Below are 21,964 nucleotides of genomic sequence, written 5' to 3' on the forward strand. Positions count from 1 at the left end.
CCTGTTGCGCACGCGCAATGTAGCCTGGAGCTGCAGTCCCTGAGGACTGATGAGGACTACAAATGCCAGTGCGCCGGCGCAGTAGCGTTGTTGCATCCCGGGAGTTGTAGTCCTTTCTGTCTGGTTAAAGGACTACAACCACCAGCGCGCAGGCGCGGCGGCGCGGCATTGCATCCTTCTGGGAGGGGGCACAGGACGAACTGCCGCTGCGCACGCGCGGACAGCATTGCAACTTGGGAGTTGTAGTCCCTGCAAGCTGGTTAAAGGACTACAACCTCCAGTGCGCAGGCGTAGCCTCGCTTTGCATCCCGGGAGGCGTTGTTCTCTCCCTTGAGCTGGGAGGGCGCTGGAGGAACTCCCGTTGCGCACGCGCGCGGCGCAATGCCGCCTGGGAGCTGTAGTCCCTTCGGACTGATGAGAGGACAAACAAGTGCCAGTGCGCCGGCGCGCGGTAGCGTTGCATCCCGGGAGTTGGAGGCCGCTGCGGACTACAACTCCCGGCGCCCCTCGCGCCGCCAATGGCCGTTGGGATTGTGGCGGGATTTTCAGGCGTCCACAACAGCCGCCGCTGCCTCTCAGGAGGAAAGATCCGTTTTTTAATCGTTTTCTAAATAAATTGCCTGTGAGGAAAGGATTGAATCGGCGAGTTAAAGTGTGAGGAGGACGATGGAGAGCGGGCAATGCCAAGTTGGATGTGAGTAGAAAGTCCTTGAGGCAGACAGTGGGAGCTTTCCCCCTCACTCCCCTCCTATAAATCAGTATAATTGTGTCAAGGATGTGATTTAGTTCACTTGCTGCAACACTTGTTCTGTTACAAATAGCCAGAAAGATGCTGTGAACCTGTGCAGTGGGGTTGCCAACCCTCCCGGATTGCCCGGGAGCAGTCAAATTCCACCTTTTTATCTTTACATTTTCAAACTTTACTTTGGACTCTTTAACCCCTTCGGGTTCAATCCCCACCACCCCGCGATGTTGGACAAGCTGTTGTGGGGCTGGGAGGTTTCTTTTTCTCCCTTTCCCCCGCCTTGTCTGGTGCCTGTATCTCCCGGGAATCTGATCCTGAAATGTTGGCAACTCAAAAGTTGGGTTTTATTTTCTATCTTTTATAATTCAAACCTTTTGGAATTGATTTACAGCGATCACTGGGTGGAATAAAACCCCAGGTAGGGAACTGGAGGCCAAAGAACAGCCCCTGGTTACCTCCAAAGGAGGCCATTTGGCCCATTTATGCCCATGCTAGCTATCCAATTCATGCCATTTCTCCTTTCCCTTCATGATCATGCCGGTTTCTCCTTTTAAAGTATTTATTGTAGCCTTGTGCAGATTACTGACACTATTTTCACGCTCTTCAGATTCCAATTCCCCAAATCTGCTCATCTTTGGACACTAAGGGGCAATTTAGCACGGCCAATCCCTCTAACCCACACATCTTTGGACACTAAGGGGCAATTTAGCATGGCCAATCCACCTAACCCGCACATCTTTGGACACTAAGGGACAATTTAGCATGGCCAATCCACCTAACCTACACATCTTTGGACACTAAGGGGCAATTTAGCATGGCCAATCCACCTAACCTGCACATCTTTGGACACTAAGGGACAATTTAGCATGGCCAATCCACCTAACCTGCACATCTTTGGACACTAAGGGGCGATTCAGCATGGCCAATCCACCTAACCTGCACATCTTTGGACCCTAAGGGGCAATTTACTACGGCCGATCCACATCTTTGGACCAGAGCACCCGGTGGGGACCTGTGCAGATACAGGGAGAAAGTGCAAGCTGCACACAGAATGTCACCTGAGTCCTGGATCGAACCTGGGTCCCTGCCACCCATTCAATGAATTGAGGGTGACATTCTGACGACAGGCAGCACGGTAGCACAGTGGTTAGCACTGCTGCCTCACAGCGCCAGGGACCTGGGTTTGATTCCCAGCTCGGGTCACTGTCTATGCGGAGTTTGCACGTTTTCCCCGTGTCTGCGTGGGTTTCCTCCGGGTGCTCCGGTTTCATCCCACAGTCTGAAAGACGTGCTGGTTAGGTGGATTGGCTGTGCTAAATTCTCCCTCAGTGTACGCGAACAGGTACCAGAGTGTGGCAACTAGGGGATTTTCACAGTAACTTCATTGCGGTCTTAATGTCAGTCTACTTGTGACTAATAAACAAACTTTAAACTTTACTTTAATCTCAGGAGGGCATTAGGTGGATGTTAGGTAAGGGGATGTGGGTGGGGTTAAGGGTTACAGATCCAAGGCAGCTAGATGGGGTTAAGATACAGAATCAGCCAGGATCTGAATGAACGCTCAGATGGGAAATCTTAAAGAACTCAGTTAATGGTAGGGTGTTGGGGAGAGTTCTAGAACAAAGAGATGTAGGGGTACAGGGTCATAGCTCCTTGAAAGTGGAGTCACAGGTGGACAGTGGTGAAGAAGGCATTCGGCATGCTTGGTTTCATCGGTCAGAACATTGAATACAGGAGTTGGGACGTCTTGCTGAAGTTGTACAAGACATTGGTAAGGCCACACTTGGAATACTGTGTGCAGTTCTGGTCACCCTATTATAGAAAGGATATTATTAAACTAGAAAGAGTGCAGAAAAGATTTACTACCGGGATTTGATGGTTTGAGTTATAAGTAGAGGCTGGACAGACTGGGACTTTTTTCCCTGGAGCGTAGGAGTCTGAGGGGTGATCTTACAGGGGTCTATAAAATAATCATAGAAACCCTACAGTGCAGAAGGAGGCCATTCGGCCCATCAAGCCTGCCCTACCCCCATATCACTACATATTTACCCGCTAATCCCTCTAACCTACGCATCTCAGGACTCTAAGGGGCAATTTTTAGCATGGCCAATCAACCTAACCCGCACATCTTTGGACTGTGGGAGGGAACCGGAGCACCCAGAGGAAACCCACGCAGACACGAGGAGAATGTGCAAACTCCACACAGACAGTGACCCAAGCCGGGAATCGAACCCAGGTCCCTGGAGCTGTGAAGCAGCAGTGCTAACCACTGCTACCGTGCCGCCCATGATGAGGGCATAGATCAGCTAGATAGTCAACATCTTTTTCCAAAGGTAGGGGAGTCTAAGACTAGAGGGCATAGGTTTAAGGTGAGAGGGGAGAGATACAAAAGGGTCCAGATATGCAATTTTTTTCACACACACAGAGGGTGGTGAGTGTTTGGAACAAGGTGCCAGAGGTAATAGCAGAGGCGAGTATAATTTTGTCTTTCAAAAAGCATTTAGACAGTTACATGGGTAAGATGGGTATCGAGGGATATGGGCCAAATGCGTGCAATTAGGATTAACTTGGGGGTTAAAAACTGTTACGTGGGTAAGATGGGTAGAGAGGGATATGGGCCAAATGTAAGCAATTGGGGCTAGCATAGTGGTTAAAAATAAGGGGGCGGCATGGACAAGTGGGGCCAAAGGGCCTGTTTCCATGCTGTAAACCTCTGTGACTCTGACTCGAACTGCACGTGACTTGGAGCTTGCACCCTTGTGAATAGTTCCCCTGCGTTGGCTGATTATTTAGCTGTGTTTTTGCATCCAAGCGTGGATTTAAAATTTGAAAATCAAACTGTAAGTCTGCTTCACATCTCCTGTACAATGAAGTTGATTATTTCTGGAGATTTAATAGAAAGTTTGAGCTGCGAAACGTCCTGGTGACCTTCTCCCCCCCCCCCCCCCGCCCCCATCAACCCTGAAGTTGTGTTGCATTAGCAGCCCCTCCCAGCGTGTCAACATTGGCTTCTGGCAAATGTTTAATATCTGATTATTTAAGGGTTGCCAACTCTGGTTTGGTTTGCGTTGCTATTTCTGGTAATCGCTTGGCAACGTTTTGAACAAGTGGTTTCACTGTGCACTCCTGGGTGAGGGGTGACTCATTGACATGGTTAATTCATCATTTTATTTGCTTGTATTTCTGGCTAATTGGTCCCTCTGTGCAGTATTGCGTTTGTTTTGGAAGTCTTCCCTTGTCCTGGTTGCCACTGGTGTGCCTCTGATGGAACGTAAAACCCTGCCGGAACTTTGCCTGATCTTCCCAACTCACTTTCGTTTATAAAGTTTTTTGTAAAGTTTATTTATTCGTCACAAGTAGGCTTACATTAACACCGCAATGAAGTTACTGTGAAAATCTCCGAGTCACCACACTCCGGCGCCTGTTCGGGTTACACTGAGTGAGAATTTAGCACGGCCAATCCACCCTAACCAGCACGTCTTTGGATACTAAGGGGCAAGTTAGCATGGCCAATCCACCTAACCCACCCACCTTTGGACACGAAGGGGCAATTTAGCATGGCCAATTTATCTAACCAGCACGTCTTTGGACATGAAGGGGCAATTTAGCGTGGCCAATCCACCTAACCAGCGCATCTTTCGGACTGTGGGAGGAAACAGGAGCACCCGGAGGAATCCGTGTCGCCCTGCAGTATAATAGTGAACTAATCTGTATCTTAGCCACGGCGCACTCAGCGCCTTCTCATTAAGCAGTGGGTGGCACAGTGGTTAGCACTGCTGCTTCACAGCGCCAGGTCCCTGGCTTCAATACTGGCCTTGGGTCACTGACTGTGTAGAGTTTGCGCGTCTCCCCGTATCTGCGTGGGTTTCCTCCGGGTGCTCCGGTTTCCTCCCACAGTCCGAAAGACGTGCTGGTTAGGGTGGACTGGCCGTGCTAAATTCTCCCTCAGTGTACCCGAACAGGTGCTGGAGTGTGGCGACTAGGGGATTTTCACAGTAACTTCATTGCAGTGTGAATGCAAGCCTACTTGCGATACTAATAAATAAACTTTGTTTTCAGACGTTGGGAAGATGTTCCTGTTTGAGGGAGGGAGAGTGGGGGGTAAATATCAAAGATATGGGGCCTTAAATATAAATCTGGCAGGGATTTCAGAAGAAACTTTATGTTGAGGATGTAGCAGCAGAGGGAGCGGTTGAGGTGCAAAATGCATTTGAGGGAAGCTGTTTGGACAGAAGGGGGAGAAGGAACAGAGAGACAGACTTGCATTTACAGACTCATCGTCCCAAGCACTTTCCGGTTACTGAAGTGTGACGTAAGGAAAACCTGCAGACAGTGTGCCCCCACAAACAGAACATGATAATGACCTGCTCACTCTCTGTGATTAAAAACAGAAAATGCTGGAAAATCTCAGCAGGCTTGACGGTGTCTGTGGAGAGAGAATAGAGTAAGAAGTTTGACAACACCAGGTTAAAGTCCAACAGGTTTATTTGGTAGCAAAAGCCACACAAGCTTTCGAGGCTCTGAGCCCCTTCTTCAGGTGAGTCCCTTCTTCACCTGAAGAAGGGGCTCAGAGCCTCGAAAGCTTGTGTGGCTTTTGCTACCAAATAAACCTGTTGGACTTTAACCTGGTGTTGTCAAACTTCTTACTGTGTTTACCCCAGTCCAACGCCGGCATCTCCACATCGAGAGAGAATAGAGCCAAAGTGTCGGGTGTGGATGACCCTTCCTCACTCTGACTCGAAGCATTGGCTTTATTCTCTCTCCACGGAGCCTGTTATGCCTGCTGAGATTTTCCAGCATTTTCATAGTTTTTCATAGAATCCCTACAATACAGGAGGCCAGTCGGCCCATCGAGTCTGCACCGACCACAATCCCACCCAAGTCCTATTCCCGTAACCCCACACATTTTCCCTGCTAATCCCCCTGACACTGGGGGGCAATTTAACACGGCCAATCCCCCTGACCTGCCCATCTTTGGACTGTAGGAGGAAACTGGAGCAGCCAGAGGAAACCCACGCAGACACGGGGAGAATGTGCCAACTCCGCACCAGACAGTCACCCAAGCCGAGAATCGAACCCAGGTCCCTGGCGCTGTGAGGCAGCGGTGCTAACCACTCTGCTGTGTGACCTTATTTTGGATCTGTTTTCCAACCCCTCCTCACCCATCAAAACTGTGGTTGAAAGGATGAGGGTGGGAGTGCGAACATTAGCTGGGATAATTGTGGGTTTACTCCCTGTCTGGTTTTTTTTAACTGTCTCTGGTTTTGGAGTGGGCCACCTGCATGTTTCTCCCGTTCGAGCTTTAGATGTCAAAACTGTGGTTTTTAAAATAACTCATTCCCTCACCACCTCTGTCCAACTACCCAGTGACAACTGTTAACAGGGCTTCTGTTGATGGAGAAAGCTCCAGAACATGACACTTGGCCTCCCGGGCGGCACGGTGGTTAGCAATGCTGCCTTTCAGCCCCAGGGACCTGGGTTCGATTCCCGGCCTCAGGTTACTGTGTGCAGTCTGCACGTTCTCCCCGTGTCTGCGTGGGGTTTCCTCCGGGTGCTCTGGTTTCCTCCCACAGTCCAAAGATGTGTGGGTTAGGTTGATTGGCTATGCAAAATTGCCCTTATTGTCCCGGGATGCGTAGGTTAGAGAGATTAACGGGCTAAATATGTGGGGTTATGAGGATAGGGTCTGGGTGGGATTGTTGTTGGCGCAGATTCGATGGGCCGTATGGCTTCCTTCTGCACTGTAGGGATTCTATAAACTTCAACACACGATTCCACTCATAGAATTGCTGCACTACAGAAGGACACCATTCGGCCCATCGAATCTGCACTGAGAACAATCCCACCCTATCCCGTAACCTCTCATATTTACCCTGCTAAACCCCCCAAAACTAGGGTCAATTTATCATGGCCAATCAACGTAACCCACATATCTTTCGGACTGAGAGAGGAAACCAGAGCACCTGGAGGAAACCCATGCAGACACTGGGAGAACGTGCAGACTCCACACCGACAGTGACCCGAGCCGGGAATCGAACCCGGGTCCCTGGCGCTGTGAGGCAGCAGCGCTAACCCACTGTACCGCTCCATTGGGCCTTTTGCGTGTCAGCCTTTATAGCATGCACAACGAGCATGGCATCAAATTCCTCTCGCTCAAGAAATCCTTTGAGGGATCTTCTAACCCCTAAGGAAGCCCTCAGGATTTGCCTTACCCTCATTCTTTCCTCAAACACTTCTGTAACATTGTGACTATTCACAGAACCCCTACAAAGCAGAAGGAGGCCCATTGAGTCTGCACTGACTACAATCCCAGCCAGGCCCTATCCCCATGCATTTACCCTAGCTAGTCCCCCTGACACTAGGGTCAATTTACCAAGGCCAATCCACCTAACCTACACATCTTTGGACGCTAAGGGACAATTTAGCACGGCCAATCCCCCTAACCCGCACATCTTTGGACTGTGGGGGGAAACCGGAGCACCCGGAGGAAACCCACGCAGACCTCGGGGACTCTTGGCCCCCTTTCATTCCAGCGGTTAAGGGTTCGAGTCCCACCTCAGTGCAATAGCGAGGAGGCGGGGGGGGTGTTGTCTCTCTCTCTCTCTCTCTCTCGGACAAATCAAGGCCCTATCTAACTCCCTCGTAAAAGATCCCACAGCACCCTTGGAGGTAAAAACAGAGTTCTCCCCAGTGCCCTGGGCCGATGGCGGTGTCTGAACCAACATTACAACATAGACCATCTGGGTCATCATCGCCCTCTGTGCACAATTGGTTGCCCTGTTTGCTACATTATAGTAGTGACTACACTTAAAGTGCATCCTAGGCTGTAAAGTGTTGTGGAATGTGGATCTAAAAGGTGCTACATAAAGGCGCGACTTTTTCCATTGTCTATATGTATGAGTTTTTACCGCTGAGCCTGCTATGGGGCTGTTCTTCCCTTATTGTCAGTGTGAGTGTTTTTCTGACCCTGCCCTTTGACAGATGCTCTGGGTAACGAGCGCCTCACCGCAGAGGAGATGGACGAACGCAGACGGCAGAACATCGCCTACGAGTACCTCTGTCACTTGGAGGAGGCAAAACGGTGAGATGGCTTTCCACTCAGGTCGAGTCTTTGACCTCCTCTTCCACCATAGAATCCCTGCAGTGTAGAAGGGATTCACCTAACCTGCACATCTTTGGACACTAAGGGGCAATTTAGCATGGCCAATCCACCTAACCTGCACATCTTTGGGGTGCGTGCGCACGTGTGCGTTTTATCCATATTGGGTGGATAGTTGAATGCTTTTGGCCTGTGGAGATAGTGGGTAAAAGACCTCTTGCATTGTGTCCCCCTCTTTTTTTGATGACTCGAGGATACAAATCTTCACGCAGTGCAGCGGGATCACTCCCAGTATTCATGTGGATCTAAGTCGGTGGCACAGTGCTGAGCACTGCTGCCTCACAGCGCCAGGGACCCGGGTTCAATTCCCGGCTAGGGTCACTGTCTGTGCGGAGTCTGCACATTCTCCCTGTGTCTGCGTGGGTTTCCTCCGGGTGCTCCAGTTTCCGCCCACACTCCAAAGATGTGCAGGTTAGGTGGATTGGCCGTGCTAAATTGCCTCTTAATGTCAGGGGGACTAGCTAGGGTAAATGCATGGGGATAGGGCCTTGGTGGGATTGTGGTTGGTGCAGACTCGATGGGCTGAATGGCCTGCTTCTGCACAGTAAGATTCTATGATCTATGCAAGTGCATGCCATGGTGCAAGAATGGCATTCTTGCCTTTGCGTCCCGAGGTGTGGGTTTAAATCCCAGCCCTGGACTGCTGTTCTCTTCCCCTTGCCTAACCCCTGTCGTTGGGTATGAAATATCCCACAGAGCAGGGAACTCTCACTACCCTGAGCCAACACTAAAAACAGATGATCTGCACCATTAAGGGGAGGCGATGATCTAGTGGTATTATCGCTCAACTATTAATCCAGAAACTCAGCTAATGTTCTGGGGGACCCGGGTTCGAATCCCGCCACGGCAGATGGTGGAATTTGAATTCATTAAAAAATATCTGGAATTAAGAATCTACTGATGACCCATTGTCGGAAAAACCCATCTGGTTCCCTTTAGGGAAGGAAATCTGCCGTCCTTACCCTGGTCTGGCCTACATATGACTCCAGAGCCACAGCAATGTGGTCGACTCTCAACTGCCCTCCAAGGGCAACTAGGGATGGGCAATAAATGCTGGCCAGAGAGTGTGTGTGGGGTCCTTGATTATGCTGGCTGCTTTTCCCGAGGCAGCGGGAAGTGTAGACAGAGTCAATGGATGGGAGGTTGGTTTGCATGATGGGATTGGGCTTCATTCACGACCCTTGATAGATTTGGTCTTGGTCAGAGCAGGAGCTATGCCAAGCTGTGATACATCACAGTCATTGTCACTGAGACTATGCTAGTGCTGTGATAATATCACCACACCATCTTCTCTGCTCCCACCCTGTGAGCTGTTTGATCCAGATACTGGCCATTCAGCCCATTGAGCCTGTACTGGCCATTCAGCTACACCATGGCTACCCATCCCAGGATCAGTAAGTAGTCTCGCAACACCAGGTTGAAGTCCAACAGGTTTATTTGGTAGCGTGAGCTTTCAGAGCACTGTTCCTTCATCAAGTGAGCACACACTCACCTGATGAAGGAGCGGCGCTCCAAAAGCTCGTGCTACCAAATAAACCTGTTGGACTTTAACCTGGTGTTGTGAGACTACTTACTGTGCCCATCCCAGTCCAGCATCTCCACATCAATCCCAAGATCGGGCAGGGAAGGAATCCCCTGATGAACAGAGGCTGGGATTATTTGTATCTCCCCTGATCAAGACAACATTCAGATTGACATGCAATGCTAAAGTACTTTAGTGATAAGGAGCCTTCTTTCTGCTAACCCCTGGCTTTGTGTCCTCTGGCCATTTAGATGGATGGAGGCCTGCTTAGACGAGGAGCTCCCGCCAACCACCGACCTGGAGGAGAGTCTGAGGAACGGAGTGATTCTGGCCAAGCTGGGCCATCGCTTTGCTCCTGACGTGGTCCCACAGAGAAAAATCTATGACCGGGAGCTGCAGAGGTACAAGGTACGGTGAATACTGAGTGACTAGATGCTGCACCTAGTGCCGCAACGGGCAGTTCCCTGGGAGAATGCTGCATCCGAGGAACCTGACACCCTGGAGCTTAGGAGGACAAGGGGGTGACCTTACAGAAATTCATAAAATCACGAGGGGGCATAGGTAAGGTGAATAGCCAAGATCTTTTCCCCCAGCATAGGGGGGAGTCCAAAACTAGAGGGCAGAGGTTGAAGGGGAAAGGGGACCCGAGGGGCAACTTGTTCACCCAGAGGGTGGTGTGTGTGTGGAATGAGCTTCCAGAGTAGGTGGTAAAGGGGACTACAATGATATTTAAAAGACATTTAGAACAAAGAACGGTACAGCACAGGAACAGGCCCTTCGGCCCTCCAGGTCTGCGCCGACCACGTTGTCCTATCTAGACCAACCCCCTGTATCCCTCCATTCCCCACATGTTCATGTTTCTATCCAGATAAGTCTTAAATGTGGCTAACGTGTCTGCCTCAACCACCTCACTTGGTAGTGCATTCCAGGGCCCCACCACCCTCTGTGTAAAAAAAACTTCCCTCGCACACCTCCACTGAACCTCTTTCCCCCCTTACCTTGAACTTGTGCCCCCTTGTAATTGTCATTTCCACCCTGGGAAAAAGCTTCCAACTGTTCACCCTATCCACACCCCTCATAATTTTATAAACTTCCATCAGGTTGCCCCTCAGCCTCCGTCTTTCCAGGGGGAACAATCCCAGTTTATTCAACCTCTCCTCCGAGCTGATACCCTCCATACCAGGCAACATCCTGGTAAACCTTTTCTGTAACTCCCTCCAAAGCCTCAATGTCCTCCTGGTAGTGTGGTGACCAGAATTGGACACAGTATTCCAAATGTGGCCTAACCAACGTCTTATACAACTGTAACATAACTTGCCAACTTTCATACTCGATGCCCCGTCCCATGAAGGCAAGCATGCCATATGCTTTCTTCACCACCTTTTCCACCTGTGCTGCCACTTTTAAGGATCTGTGGACCTGTACTCCCAGATCTCTGTGTCTATGGACAGATACGTGGATGAGAAAGGTTTGGAGGGATATGGGCCAAAAGCAGGCAAGTGGGACAAGTTCACTTCAGGAAACGTGGTCGGCATGGAGGAGTTGGGCCAAAGGGCCTGTTTCCGTGCTGTGTATCTCTATGTCCCTGCTCAGAAAGTGGATCTCGGTGTTAAGTCTTGCTGGAGGCTCCCACGGGTCAAATCACCTGACAGCATTCACCGTCCAGGTGTGTACGCGAGAGGAGGAGGTAGTGACCGGATTAGTAACAGCATCGGTGTATTTCAGTTGTTGATCCCGGGGAGCGTCGAGGCGACTTGGGCCCCTCATTCGATCTGAGGCCACCTCGTTCAGCTCCTCACCGAACCCTGGGTTCAGGCAGGGACCACTTGCTGATGGTGCCACCGCATTGAGTTTAATTTTTTTTCTCACCTCGTGTTTCTGTGCAGGCGACCGGGCTGAATTTCAGGCATACGGACAATATCAACCATTGGCTGAACGCGATGGGCAAGATCGCCCTCCCATCGGTATGGTCCAGGCCATTTCCTTTCTCTTTCTCTCTCTGTAATCTTTGGAAAGTCTATTGTGCTTACAGCTTTATCATTTCTTGGAGTTGAATACATGTGCGCAAATCTTTCAAAAGTGACCGGGTGTTAAAAGACAGAGATTGATTTCCCCCCCCTCTGAGAACTAACACTGAAACCCCCAAAGAGGAATACCTCACCCTATAATCTGTAAAAAGTGTGTGTGAAGTGGTGTGACCTGCTCTTCAGCGACCCCTAGTGGTTAAATACAAAATAAATCCCTGACACACTCTCTACAATCAACACCTAACTATTTATTCATCTAACTGACAACAAATTAACTAAACTATTAACAAACCGAAGAAAACCATTCGCCGCTCCTCAGATACTGAAGCAGTCCATGTCCAAATGCAACAAGGCCTGGACAATATTCGGGCTTGTGCTGACTGGTGGCAAGTAACATTCACACCACACACGAGGGCCAGACAGTGAGCATCTCCAACAAGAAAAGCTAACCATTCCCCTTGACATTCAATGGCAATACCATCGCTGAATCCCCCCCCACTATCAACATCCTGGGGGTTATCATTGACCAGAAACTGAACTGGACCCAGCCATATAAATACTGTGGCTACCAGAGCAGGTCAGAGGCTGGGAATCTTATGGAGAGTAACTCACCTCCTGATTCCCCCAAAGCCTGTCCACCATCTACAAGGCACAAGTCAGGCGTATGATGGGATACTGTCCACTTGCGAGGATGAGTGCGGTTCCAACAACACTCGAGAAGCTCGACACCATCCGTACAAAGCAGCCCCACTCAATCGACACGCTAACCACAAACATTCACTCCCTCCACCACCGACGCACAGTGACAGCCGTGTGTACCATCTACAAGATGCACCGCAGCGACTCGTCAAGGTTCCTTCGACAGCACCTTCCAAACCCGCCACTTCTATCATCTAGAAGGATGATGGGGGTGGGGGCAGCAGACACATGGGGACACCACCACCTGCAAGTTCCCCCTCCGAGCCACTCACCATCCCAACTTGGAAATATATCGGCCGTTCTTTCACTGTCGCTGGGGTCAAAATCCTGGAACTCCCTCCCTAACAGCGCTGTGGGTGTACCTACCCCACACACGGGGACTGACTGATGTCCAATAACAATCCTGGAACTCCCTCCCTAACAGCACTGTGGGTGTACCTACCCCACACACAGGGACTGACTGATGTCCAATAACAATCCTGGAACGCCCTCCCTAACAGCACTGTGGGTGTACCTACCCCACACACAGGGACTGACTGATGTCCAATAACAATCCTGGAACTCCCTCCCTGGTTGCCCTCCTTGTTTATTTAGTGAATTCCTGGGATGTGGGTATCACCGGCCCATCTCCAGTCGTTCCTGAGAAGATGGCAGAGCTGCCAGCAATCCTGGTGGGGAAGGTGCTGTCTGGGAGGGAATTCCAGGACAAAGTGTGTTTTCCATCATTCCCGACTTTGTACTTCTGCTGGGAAGCACCTGGCTTTCCATCTGGAGGCAACGCTATGACGCCAGTCATGTTGGGATTTGTACGTCTCCAAGTGCCAGTTTTCATTAAAATACACAGTATGCTACCTACATTACCGCAGTTGTTACTCTACAGGAGCACTTCAGAGCCGTGGAACACTTTGGGGATGTCCTGTGGCGGTCGAGTACAAACGGGAGACTTTATTCATCTGTGGCACTTCTTGTGAAAGCTAACTTTAACTGCCCCCTTTCCTTTCCAGATATTTTATCCAGAAACTACAGATATCTACGACAAGAAGAACATCCCCCGTGTCGTTTATTGCATCCATGCTTTCAGGTATGGTCACAGAGGTTTACAGCATGGAAACAGGCCCTTCGGCCCAACTTGTCCATGCCACCCTTTTTTTAAAATCACCCCCTAAGCTAGTCCCAATTGCCCGCGTTTGCCCTCTACACCCATGTGACTGTCTAAATGCTTTTTAAAAGGCAAAATTGTACCCGTCTCTACTACTACCTCTGGCAGCTCGTTCCAGACACTCACCACCCTGAGTGTGAAAAAATTGCCCCTCTGGACACTTTTGTATCTCTCCCCTCTCACCTTAAACCTTTGCCCTCTGGTTTTAGACTCCCCTATCTTTGGGAAAAGCTGTTGACTATCTCGCTGATCTACGCCCCTCCTTATTTTATAGAGCCCCTAAGATCACCCCTAAGCCTCCTACGCTCCAGGGAAAAAAATAAGTCCCAGTCCATCCAGCCTCTCCTTATAACTCAAGCCATCAAGTCCCGGTAGCATCCTAGTAAAGAAATCCTTTCAATAAGATTCCCCTCTTTCCATTCGTGTTACTGAGTGTCCTGTGGTGTTTCTCACACTGCCTCGGGTGAGGTGCAGTTTACAAGAAAGCGCTCCCCATTTCTGTAACTCCCTTCGACCTTCTGACTCCTCCTGTGATCTTCCAATTCCAGCCTCTCGAACATCCACCGATTTCCATCACTCCACCATTGGTGGCCCTGCCCCCGGGGGGGGGGGGGGGTGTCTGCCCCCCTGCCTGGCCTCTCTCTCTGCGTCTCTGGCACCCCCCTCTCTCTCTCTCTATTGGGTCAACTGTGGTATTCTAGCTGCCTTGTACAGGCTGTGTGCGTGTGTCAGTAATTTAACTGAACAGAAGACAATTGGGTTGCAAGAATTGAGAACTCCAGGGTATAGGTCTGAAAAGCAGTTTCTTGAACTGCATGTGACAGGGAGGCAGTGATGTTTTTTATTCATTCGTGGGACATGGGTGTCGCTGGCTGGGCCAGCATTTATTGCCCATCCCTAGTTGCCCTTGAGAAGGTGGTGGTGAGCTGCCTTCTTGAATCATTGCAGTCCATGTGCTGTGGGTTGACCCACACTGCCATTAGGGAGGAAATTCCAGGATTTTGACCCAGCGACTGCAAAGGAATGGCCGATATATTTCCAAATCAGGACGGTAAGTGGCTCAGAGGGGAACTTGCAGGTGATGGTGTTCCCCATGTATCTGCTGCCCTTGTCCTTCTAGCTGGAAGTGGTCGTGGGTTTGGAAGGTGCTGTCTAACTATCTTTGGATCTACTGCAGTGCATCTTGTAGATCGTACACACTGCTGCTACTGAGTGTCGGTGGTGGAGGGATTGAATGTTTGTGGATGTGGTGTCAATCAAGCGGACTGCTTTATCCTGGATGGTGTCAAGCTTCTTGAGTGTTGTTGGAGCTGCACCCATCCAGGCAAGTGGAGAGTAGTGGTGTTGTCACTGGATTAGGAATCCAGAGACCCAGGGTACTGCTCTGGGGACCCGGATTCGAATCCCACCCTGCTAGATGGTGAAATTTGAATTCGATAAACATCTGGAATTAAGACGTGTAATAATGACCATGAAACCTTGTTGTCAAAACCCATCTGTTTCACCAATGTCCTTTAGGGAAGGAAATCTGCCGTCCTTACCCGGTCTGGCCTACATGTGTCTCCAGGCCTACAGCAATGTTGCCAGTGACATCCCTTGAATAAATAAAAGAAAAGTTAGATGTTCTGCAAGTAAACGCAGCATGGGTAGAAATTTGCATCAGGAGATAAAGGAAGTCTGTCATGTCCATCTGTTACAGAAATATAAATAAGTACAGGAAAGGTCAAACATTTTGTGTTACCTGGAAGTAGTGGCCACAAGGAGGACACTAAAAGCTTTGATATCCTGGGAAAGGTAAATTTCAAACAAGGATAAGGTCACTGGGCAAAAAGGAAAGAGGAAATAAACATATTTGAAGAGAGTTGGAAGCAGTGGTCGGTGTCGCTATGTAAAATCTACTGAAGAGAGTGCTCGGTGCTAGGACAGAAGTGTGAAGAAGTGAAGCGAGCAGCCATCGTCCGCCCCAGGGAAGTGTCTGGTTGTTCCAGAAAGTCCCTAATTGTTTTGTTTTAAAGTCTTGAATTTCCACAGCAGAGTGGAAGTAAGAGAGAAGTCCTGTGAAATATCTCCCTATAGCAATAGAGGGTTATGGTAATATTACTAGAATATTTATAGATTAAGTATCTGTTCACACCAAGGGGTGCGTATTTGTGAGTCTAACCAAGTAAGAATCTTGGGGGGAAAAGTTCATTGGGCTAATGTTAACTGAGTAATTGTAATCTTTTGTGTTAAAGTTTTCTTTTCTTTTGTTAATACATTTTTAAATTTTAATAATTAGAATCTCAAACCGTGACTGGAATTAGTGGCTCTTGACCTCAGTGTACTTACTTTCTCGTGGTAGAATACAAGTAGAAAACAGTTGTGATGGCTTGTCAGGTAACACCTCCTTTAAGACGCTCCTTAAAACCGACCCCTTTGGCTGAGCTTTTGTTCACCTGTCCCTAAGATCTCCGTACTTGGCATGTCGTTGGATAATGATCCTGTGACACCGTCTTGGGGGCAATTTATCATGGTAAAGGTGCCAGATGAATCCAAGTTGTTGATGGGGGTACACTGCGCAGTGTGTGCTCTGCTTAGCCAGAACCGCGTCTCCTCAAAGCCGCAGCGTCTGGCCTTTAAAGTAAGCAGAGCCTTGGATCGTTCAGAACCAAACTCTGAAAACTTCGGGTGCTCCGGTTTCCTCCCACACTCCAAAGATGTATGGGTTACATTGATTGGCCAGGTTAAATCCAAAGATGTGCGGGTTAGGTTGATTGGCCAGGTTAAAAAAAAAAAATTGCCCCTTAGAGTCCTGGGATGCGTAGGTTAGAGGGATTAGCGGGTAAAATATGTGGGGGTAGGGCCTGGGTGGGATTGTGGTCGGTGCAGACTCGATGGGCCGAATGGCCTCCTTCTGCACTGTAGGGTTTCTATGATTTCTATGATAAATTGCCCCTTAGTGTCCAAAGATGTGCGGGTTAGGTGGAGTGGCCATGCTAAATTGTCCTTTAGTGTCAGGGGGATTAGCAGGGAATATGTGGGGTTACGGGGATGGGGCCTGGGTGGGATTGTGGTCGGTGCAGACTCGATGGGGCCGAATAGCCTCCTCCTGCACTGTAGGGATTCTATGAAAATGTGCGGATTGGAATTCTCAACCTGGAGGCTCCGACTGGCATCATTTCTAACTCGGGTTGGCACCAGCACGGTATCTTCAATTGTAAATTGTGTAAAGACCAGTTGCTGTGTCTGATCTCAACCCTCGGCTGACCCACAGACCCTCAATCGCGCGCACACAGTTCCTGAGGTTCTTGTTTTGCCTCGCAGCAAAGTGAGCACAAATAGTTTGTTACTGCAGGGATCTGAGTTTTCTTTTTGTTTTTCTACCCCCCCCCCGCCCCATCCCCTTTTGCAGCCTCTACTTGTTCAAACTGGGCCTGGCTCCACAGATACAGGACCTGTACGGCAAGGTGAAATTCACAGGTAAGGAGGTCGGGGTCGGTGGGGTTGGGGAGGCGGGGGTGTTGGTGGGGTGGGGGGGGGGGGGGGTGGAGGATGGTGTGACGCGATGCTTACCTGTCTGACCCAGGGTGTTTCTTTCCTCAGTGTGTGGTGTGTAGTTGGGGGTGTAACGGCTTTCTTAAAAAAAAAAAATTCTGACCAACTTGTCGCAGCACGGTGGCACAGTGGGTTCGCACTGCTGCTTCACAGCGCCAGGGACCTGGGTTCAATTCCCGGCTTGTGCCGAGTCTGCACGTTCTCCCCCCGTGTCTGCGTGGGTTTCCTCCGGGGGCTCCGGTTTCCTCCCATAGTCCAAAGATGTGCTGGTTAGGGTGGATTAGCCGTGCTAAATTGCCCCTTAGTGTCAGGGGGATTAGCAGGGTAAGTGTGTGAGGTTATGGGAATAGGGTCTAGGTGGGATTGCAGTCAGTACAGACTCAATGGGCCAAATGGCCTCCTGCAGGGATTCTGTGATTCTAACGGACTCTGACAAAGCACGGATATATGTCTCATTACTGTTAATGAATTTGCTGTGCACACGTTAGCTGCTTCGATTCCAGGCTTACATTAGTTAAGGGCACTTTGGAAGCACTTTTTGGCTTTGACGCACTTTGGGAAGTCTGGATAGCAGTGGTTTCACCTCTCCATCTTTCGTTTTTGGGTCCAGATTCACAGAGGGGGAGTTGGCAGCTACTTTCAAAATGCTTTACCTGTCGGCAGTGGGAAGATAGGCACTGCAGACTAACCTCTTCCTTTTTTTTTTGTATATATTAATTCATGGGACATGGGTGTCGCTGGCTGACCATTTATTGTACATCCCTATCATAAAACCAAATTACTGTGGATGCTGGAATCTGAAACCAAAAGAGAAAATGCTGGAAAATCTCAGCGGGTCTGGCAGCATCTGTACGGAGAGAAAAGAGCTGACGTTTCGATGACCCTTTGTCAGAGCTAAAAGGCATAGAAAGTGGGAGGTATTTACACTGCAGGGTGAGGGAATGAAAGATGAGTCATAGCCACAGAAACCTCTAATGGCAGCGCCATAGAGAGAATAAAGGGTGTGAATGGCCAAATGAGAGGGTAAACTGACAGATGAAGATGTGGGGAGAGAAGATGGGATAGAGGTAAAACGTAGAAACGGGGAGACGGAGGGGAGAAAGGGTAAGGGAAGGGGGATGAAGTAGGGGGAAAGAGTTGGGGGCGGGGGGGAAAGAAAAATAAAAAGGTAGAGAGAGTAAAAAATTGAATAAAATGAAACCAAAGGGGTGGAGATGGGGTAGAGCAAATCATCTGAAGTTATTGAATTCGATGTTGAGACAGGAAGGCTGTAAAGTACCCAGCCAGAAGATGAGATGCTGTTCCTCCAGTTTGCGTTGAGCTTCACTGGAACATTGCAGCAGGCCAAGGACAGACTTTGATTTGATTTATTATTGTCACATGTATTGGGATACAGTGAAAAGTATTTTCTTGCGCACTATACAGACAAAGCATACCATTCATAGAGAAGGAAAGGAGAGGGTGCAGAATGTAGTGTTACAGTCATAGCTAGGGTGTAGAGAAAGATCAACTTAGTGCAAGGTAGGTCCATTCAAAAGTCTGATGGCAGCAGCAGGGAAGAAGCTGTTCTTGAGTCGGTTGGTACGTGACCTCAGACTTTTGTATCTTTTTCCCGACGGAAGAAGGTGGAAGAGAGAATGTCCGGGGTGCATGGGGTCCTTGATTATGCTGGCTGCTTTTCCCGAGGCAGCGGGAAGTATAGACAGAGTCAATGGATGGGAGGCTGGTTTGCGTAATGGGACTGGGCTACATTCACGACCTTTTGTAGTTCCTTGCGGTCTGGACAGAGCAGGAGCCCATACCAAGCTGTGATACAACCAGAAAGAATGCTTTCTGTGGTGCATCTGTAAAAGTTGGTGAGAGTCATAGCTGACATGCCAAATTTCCTTAGTCTTCTGAGAAAGTAGAGGCGTTGGTGGGGCTTTCTTAACTATAGTGTCGGCATGGGGGGGACCAGGACAGGTTGTTGGTGATCTGGACACCTAAAAACATGAAGCTCTCGACCCTTTCTACTTGGTCCCTGTTGATGTAAACATGTGGGCATGGGAGCAGGATCATGTGTTCACATAGAACATTACAGCGCAGTACAGGCCCTTCGGCCCTCGATGTTGCGCTGATCAGTGAAACCAATCTAAAGCGCATCTAACCTACACTATTCCAATATCATCCATATGTTTATCCAATGACCATTTAAATGCCCTTAATGTTGACGAGTCCACTACTGTTGCAGGCAGGGCATTCCACGCCCTTACCACTCTCTGAGTGAAGAACCTACCTCTGACATCTGTCCTCTATCTATCACCCCTCAATTTAAAGCTATGTCCCCTCGTGCTAGCTATCACCATCCGAGGAAAAAGGCTCTCACTATCCACCCTATCTAATCCTCTGATCATCTTGTATGCCTCTATTAAGCCACCTCTTAACCTTCTTCTCTCTAACGAAAACAACCTCAAGTCCCTCAGCCTTTCCTCATAAGACCTTCCCACCATACCAGGCCACATCCTGGTAAATCTCCTCTGCACCCTTTCCAATGCTTCCATATCCTTCCTATAATGCAGCGACCAGAACTGTACACAGTACTCTCAAGTGTGGCCGCAACATGACCTCCTGGCTCTGAAACTCAAGCCCTCTACCAATAAAAGCTAACACTCTGTACGCCTTCTTAACAACCCTATCAACCTAGGTGCCAACTTTCGGGGATCTATGCACACGGACACCGAGAGATCTCTGTTCATCCACACTACCAAGTATCTTACCATTAGCCCAGTACACTGTAATCCTGTTACACCTTCCAAAGTGAATCACCTCTCACTTTTCCACATTGAACTCCATTCGCCACCTCTCAGCCCGGCTCTGCAGCTTACCTATGTCCCTCTGTAACCTGCAACATCCTTCCGCACTGTCCACAACTCCACCGACTTTAGTGTCATCCGCAAATTTACTAACCCATCCTTCTACGCCCTCACCCAGGTCATTTATAAAATGTCAAGCAACAGGAAGGTCAGGGTCCTGAAGGTGCTCAGCAAAGCAATTCCATCCCTAGAGAAGGTGGTGGATCTCCCCACCCTCCCTTGCTGCCTGTTCTGAATTGCAGCTTGAGAGGCTTCCTCCCTTTTTGAACCGCTGCAGTCCGTGTGGTGTAGGGACACCAGACTTATAGCCATTAGGGAGGGCCTGCCAGGACTTTGACACAGCCGTGACGAAGGAAAGGCTGATTGGACGTCCACTCGAGGGTGCATATAACTCAAGTGGAGGACTTGACAGTGATTTTGTTCCCATCTGCCCTTCTGCTCTCCTCTGCTTAAGTGTCGAAGCTTACAGTAGTTTAGTTTATTTATTAGTGTCGCAAGTCAGCTTGTATTAACACTGCAATGAAGTTACAGTGAAAATCCCTAGTCGCCACACTCCGGCCCTTGTTGGGGTACACTGAAGGAGAATTTAGCACGGCCAATGCACCTAACCAGCATGTCTTTTGGACTGTGGGAGGAAACCGGAGCATCCGGTGGTATAGTGGTTAACACTGCTGCCTGGGTCCCTGGAGCTGTGAGGCAGCAGTGTTGACCACTGTGCCGCCTGGTTTGGGAAGTGCTACCGAAGGGGCCGTGGCGAGTTTGCTGCCCTGCTCCTGCAGGTTGAGCGCGAACGCTGCCACCAGCGCATGGTCCGGGTGAGGGAGTGACTGGTTTAAGGCGCCGCAGGCGGAGCCCAACAAACGGGGGCTGCTTTAACCTGGACAGTGTCGTCGAGCGTTGTTGAGGGGGAATGTGTTCAAATTCTAATTGCTTCGCCCTGACAGAGGAAGAGATCAATAACATGAAAAGGGAGCTGGAGAAGTACGGGATTCAGATGCCTTCGTTTAGTAAGATTGGCGGCATCCTGGCGAACGAGCTTTCTGTCGATGAAGCAGCCGGTAAGATCTGAGACAGATTGTGGGCCGAGGGTCCACGTGTAAACTATTAGCCTTCCAAAGCTGTGAGGGGGAAGGCAGGACTCCCGGACTACACTCCCGGGTGCAGCGTCCCACTTTGCTCTCCATGCTTATTATATAATTAAATTAAATCTCGATGCACTGAGAAGGTTGATATATTTATAACCCTTGCCCTTTTGGGAAAAAGTTCCGAGAAATAAAATAAAATTGGGGAAAACGCGTTCCCTAATTGCCCCTTGAGAAGGCGATGGTGAGCTGCCTGCTTGAACCCGCTGCAGTCTGTGTGGTGTAGGTACCCCTGTTATAAAGCGGAGGTTGATTTTTTCCCCTCCCTCGCAGAACAGACTCCCAAAGAGGAGCACCTCGCCCTATAATCTGTAATAAGTATGTGTGAAGTGGTGCGACCTGCTCTTCAGCGACCCCTAGTGGTTAAATACAAAATAAACCCCTGACGCACTCTAAAATCAACACCTAAAAATTTATTAATCTTAACTAACAGTGAGCAAATTAACTAAGCTATTAAACCGAATACATCCCTTCTAACTATTCCCGAATATAACAAGATTCTAATGGAATGATGTTACAATAAATACAAGTCCCACTCATTAACAAAAATAGAAATTAGTCCCTCTCTAAATTACAACCAGGTTTTGTCTCTTCAGGGATATTCTGGGTCTTCAGTTGATTCATCTGTCTGGAACTTCTTTGGTACCATTGCTATCTACACGGTGCTTTCTCTAAGACATAGATGAATCTATAAGAGTCAGCAATTCTCTCCATTTGAGCTGTGAGCTGTTATCTCTGGCTCTCTCGTTTTGTCCCACTGCCCCCCCTTTTTATACCCGTGATGACTTATCAATATTTCCCACAATAGGATTCGTCCTAGGTTGCCAAAACCTATTTAAATTGAACAGATTCTTGGTATCTAAGTGCCTGATTCAAATTGATTGGCTAAATTCAAAGCCTGTTGCCTTGGTAACACTGCTGCCTGGCCTTTCGATATAAATGTTTCAGTCTGGGCTCTCTGTGTACTTGCATTTTTTTTTAACACTCTCCGCACAGAAAATGCACCACCTTTAAAAGGGACCACGCAATGCTTCCCCCCCCCCCTAGCATTTTACTATCTTACAAACACCAATCTACAATCACTCAACGCAACATCGCAACACCCATGCAGAGCTCTTTAGGGAG

General features: G+C 49.2%; 1 protein-coding gene across 1 annotated transcript; it reads left to right on the forward strand.

The window, feature by feature from the left end:
- Nucleotides 1-599: 599 nt before the first annotated feature.
- On the forward strand, nucleotides 600-20,755 carry LOC144487226 (ras GTPase-activating-like protein IQGAP1; the record flags this gene model as incomplete). The annotated part of the gene is made up of 7 exons (XM_078205298.1): nucleotides 600-694; nucleotides 7,727-7,826; nucleotides 9,678-9,834; nucleotides 11,313-11,390; nucleotides 13,157-13,233; nucleotides 16,703-16,770; nucleotides 20,642-20,755. Coding segments are annotated over exons 1-7 (622 nt in total), but the record flags the coding sequence as incomplete, so codon positions are not given.
- Nucleotides 20,756-21,964: the final 1,209 nt, after the last annotated feature.

This window comes from Mustelus asterias, unplaced genomic scaffold, assembly GCF_964213995.1.
Source record: "Mustelus asterias unplaced genomic scaffold, sMusAst1.hap1.1 HAP1_SCAFFOLD_655, whole genome shotgun sequence".
Lineage (NCBI taxonomy): Eukaryota > Metazoa > Chordata > Chondrichthyes > Carcharhiniformes > Triakidae > Mustelus > Mustelus asterias.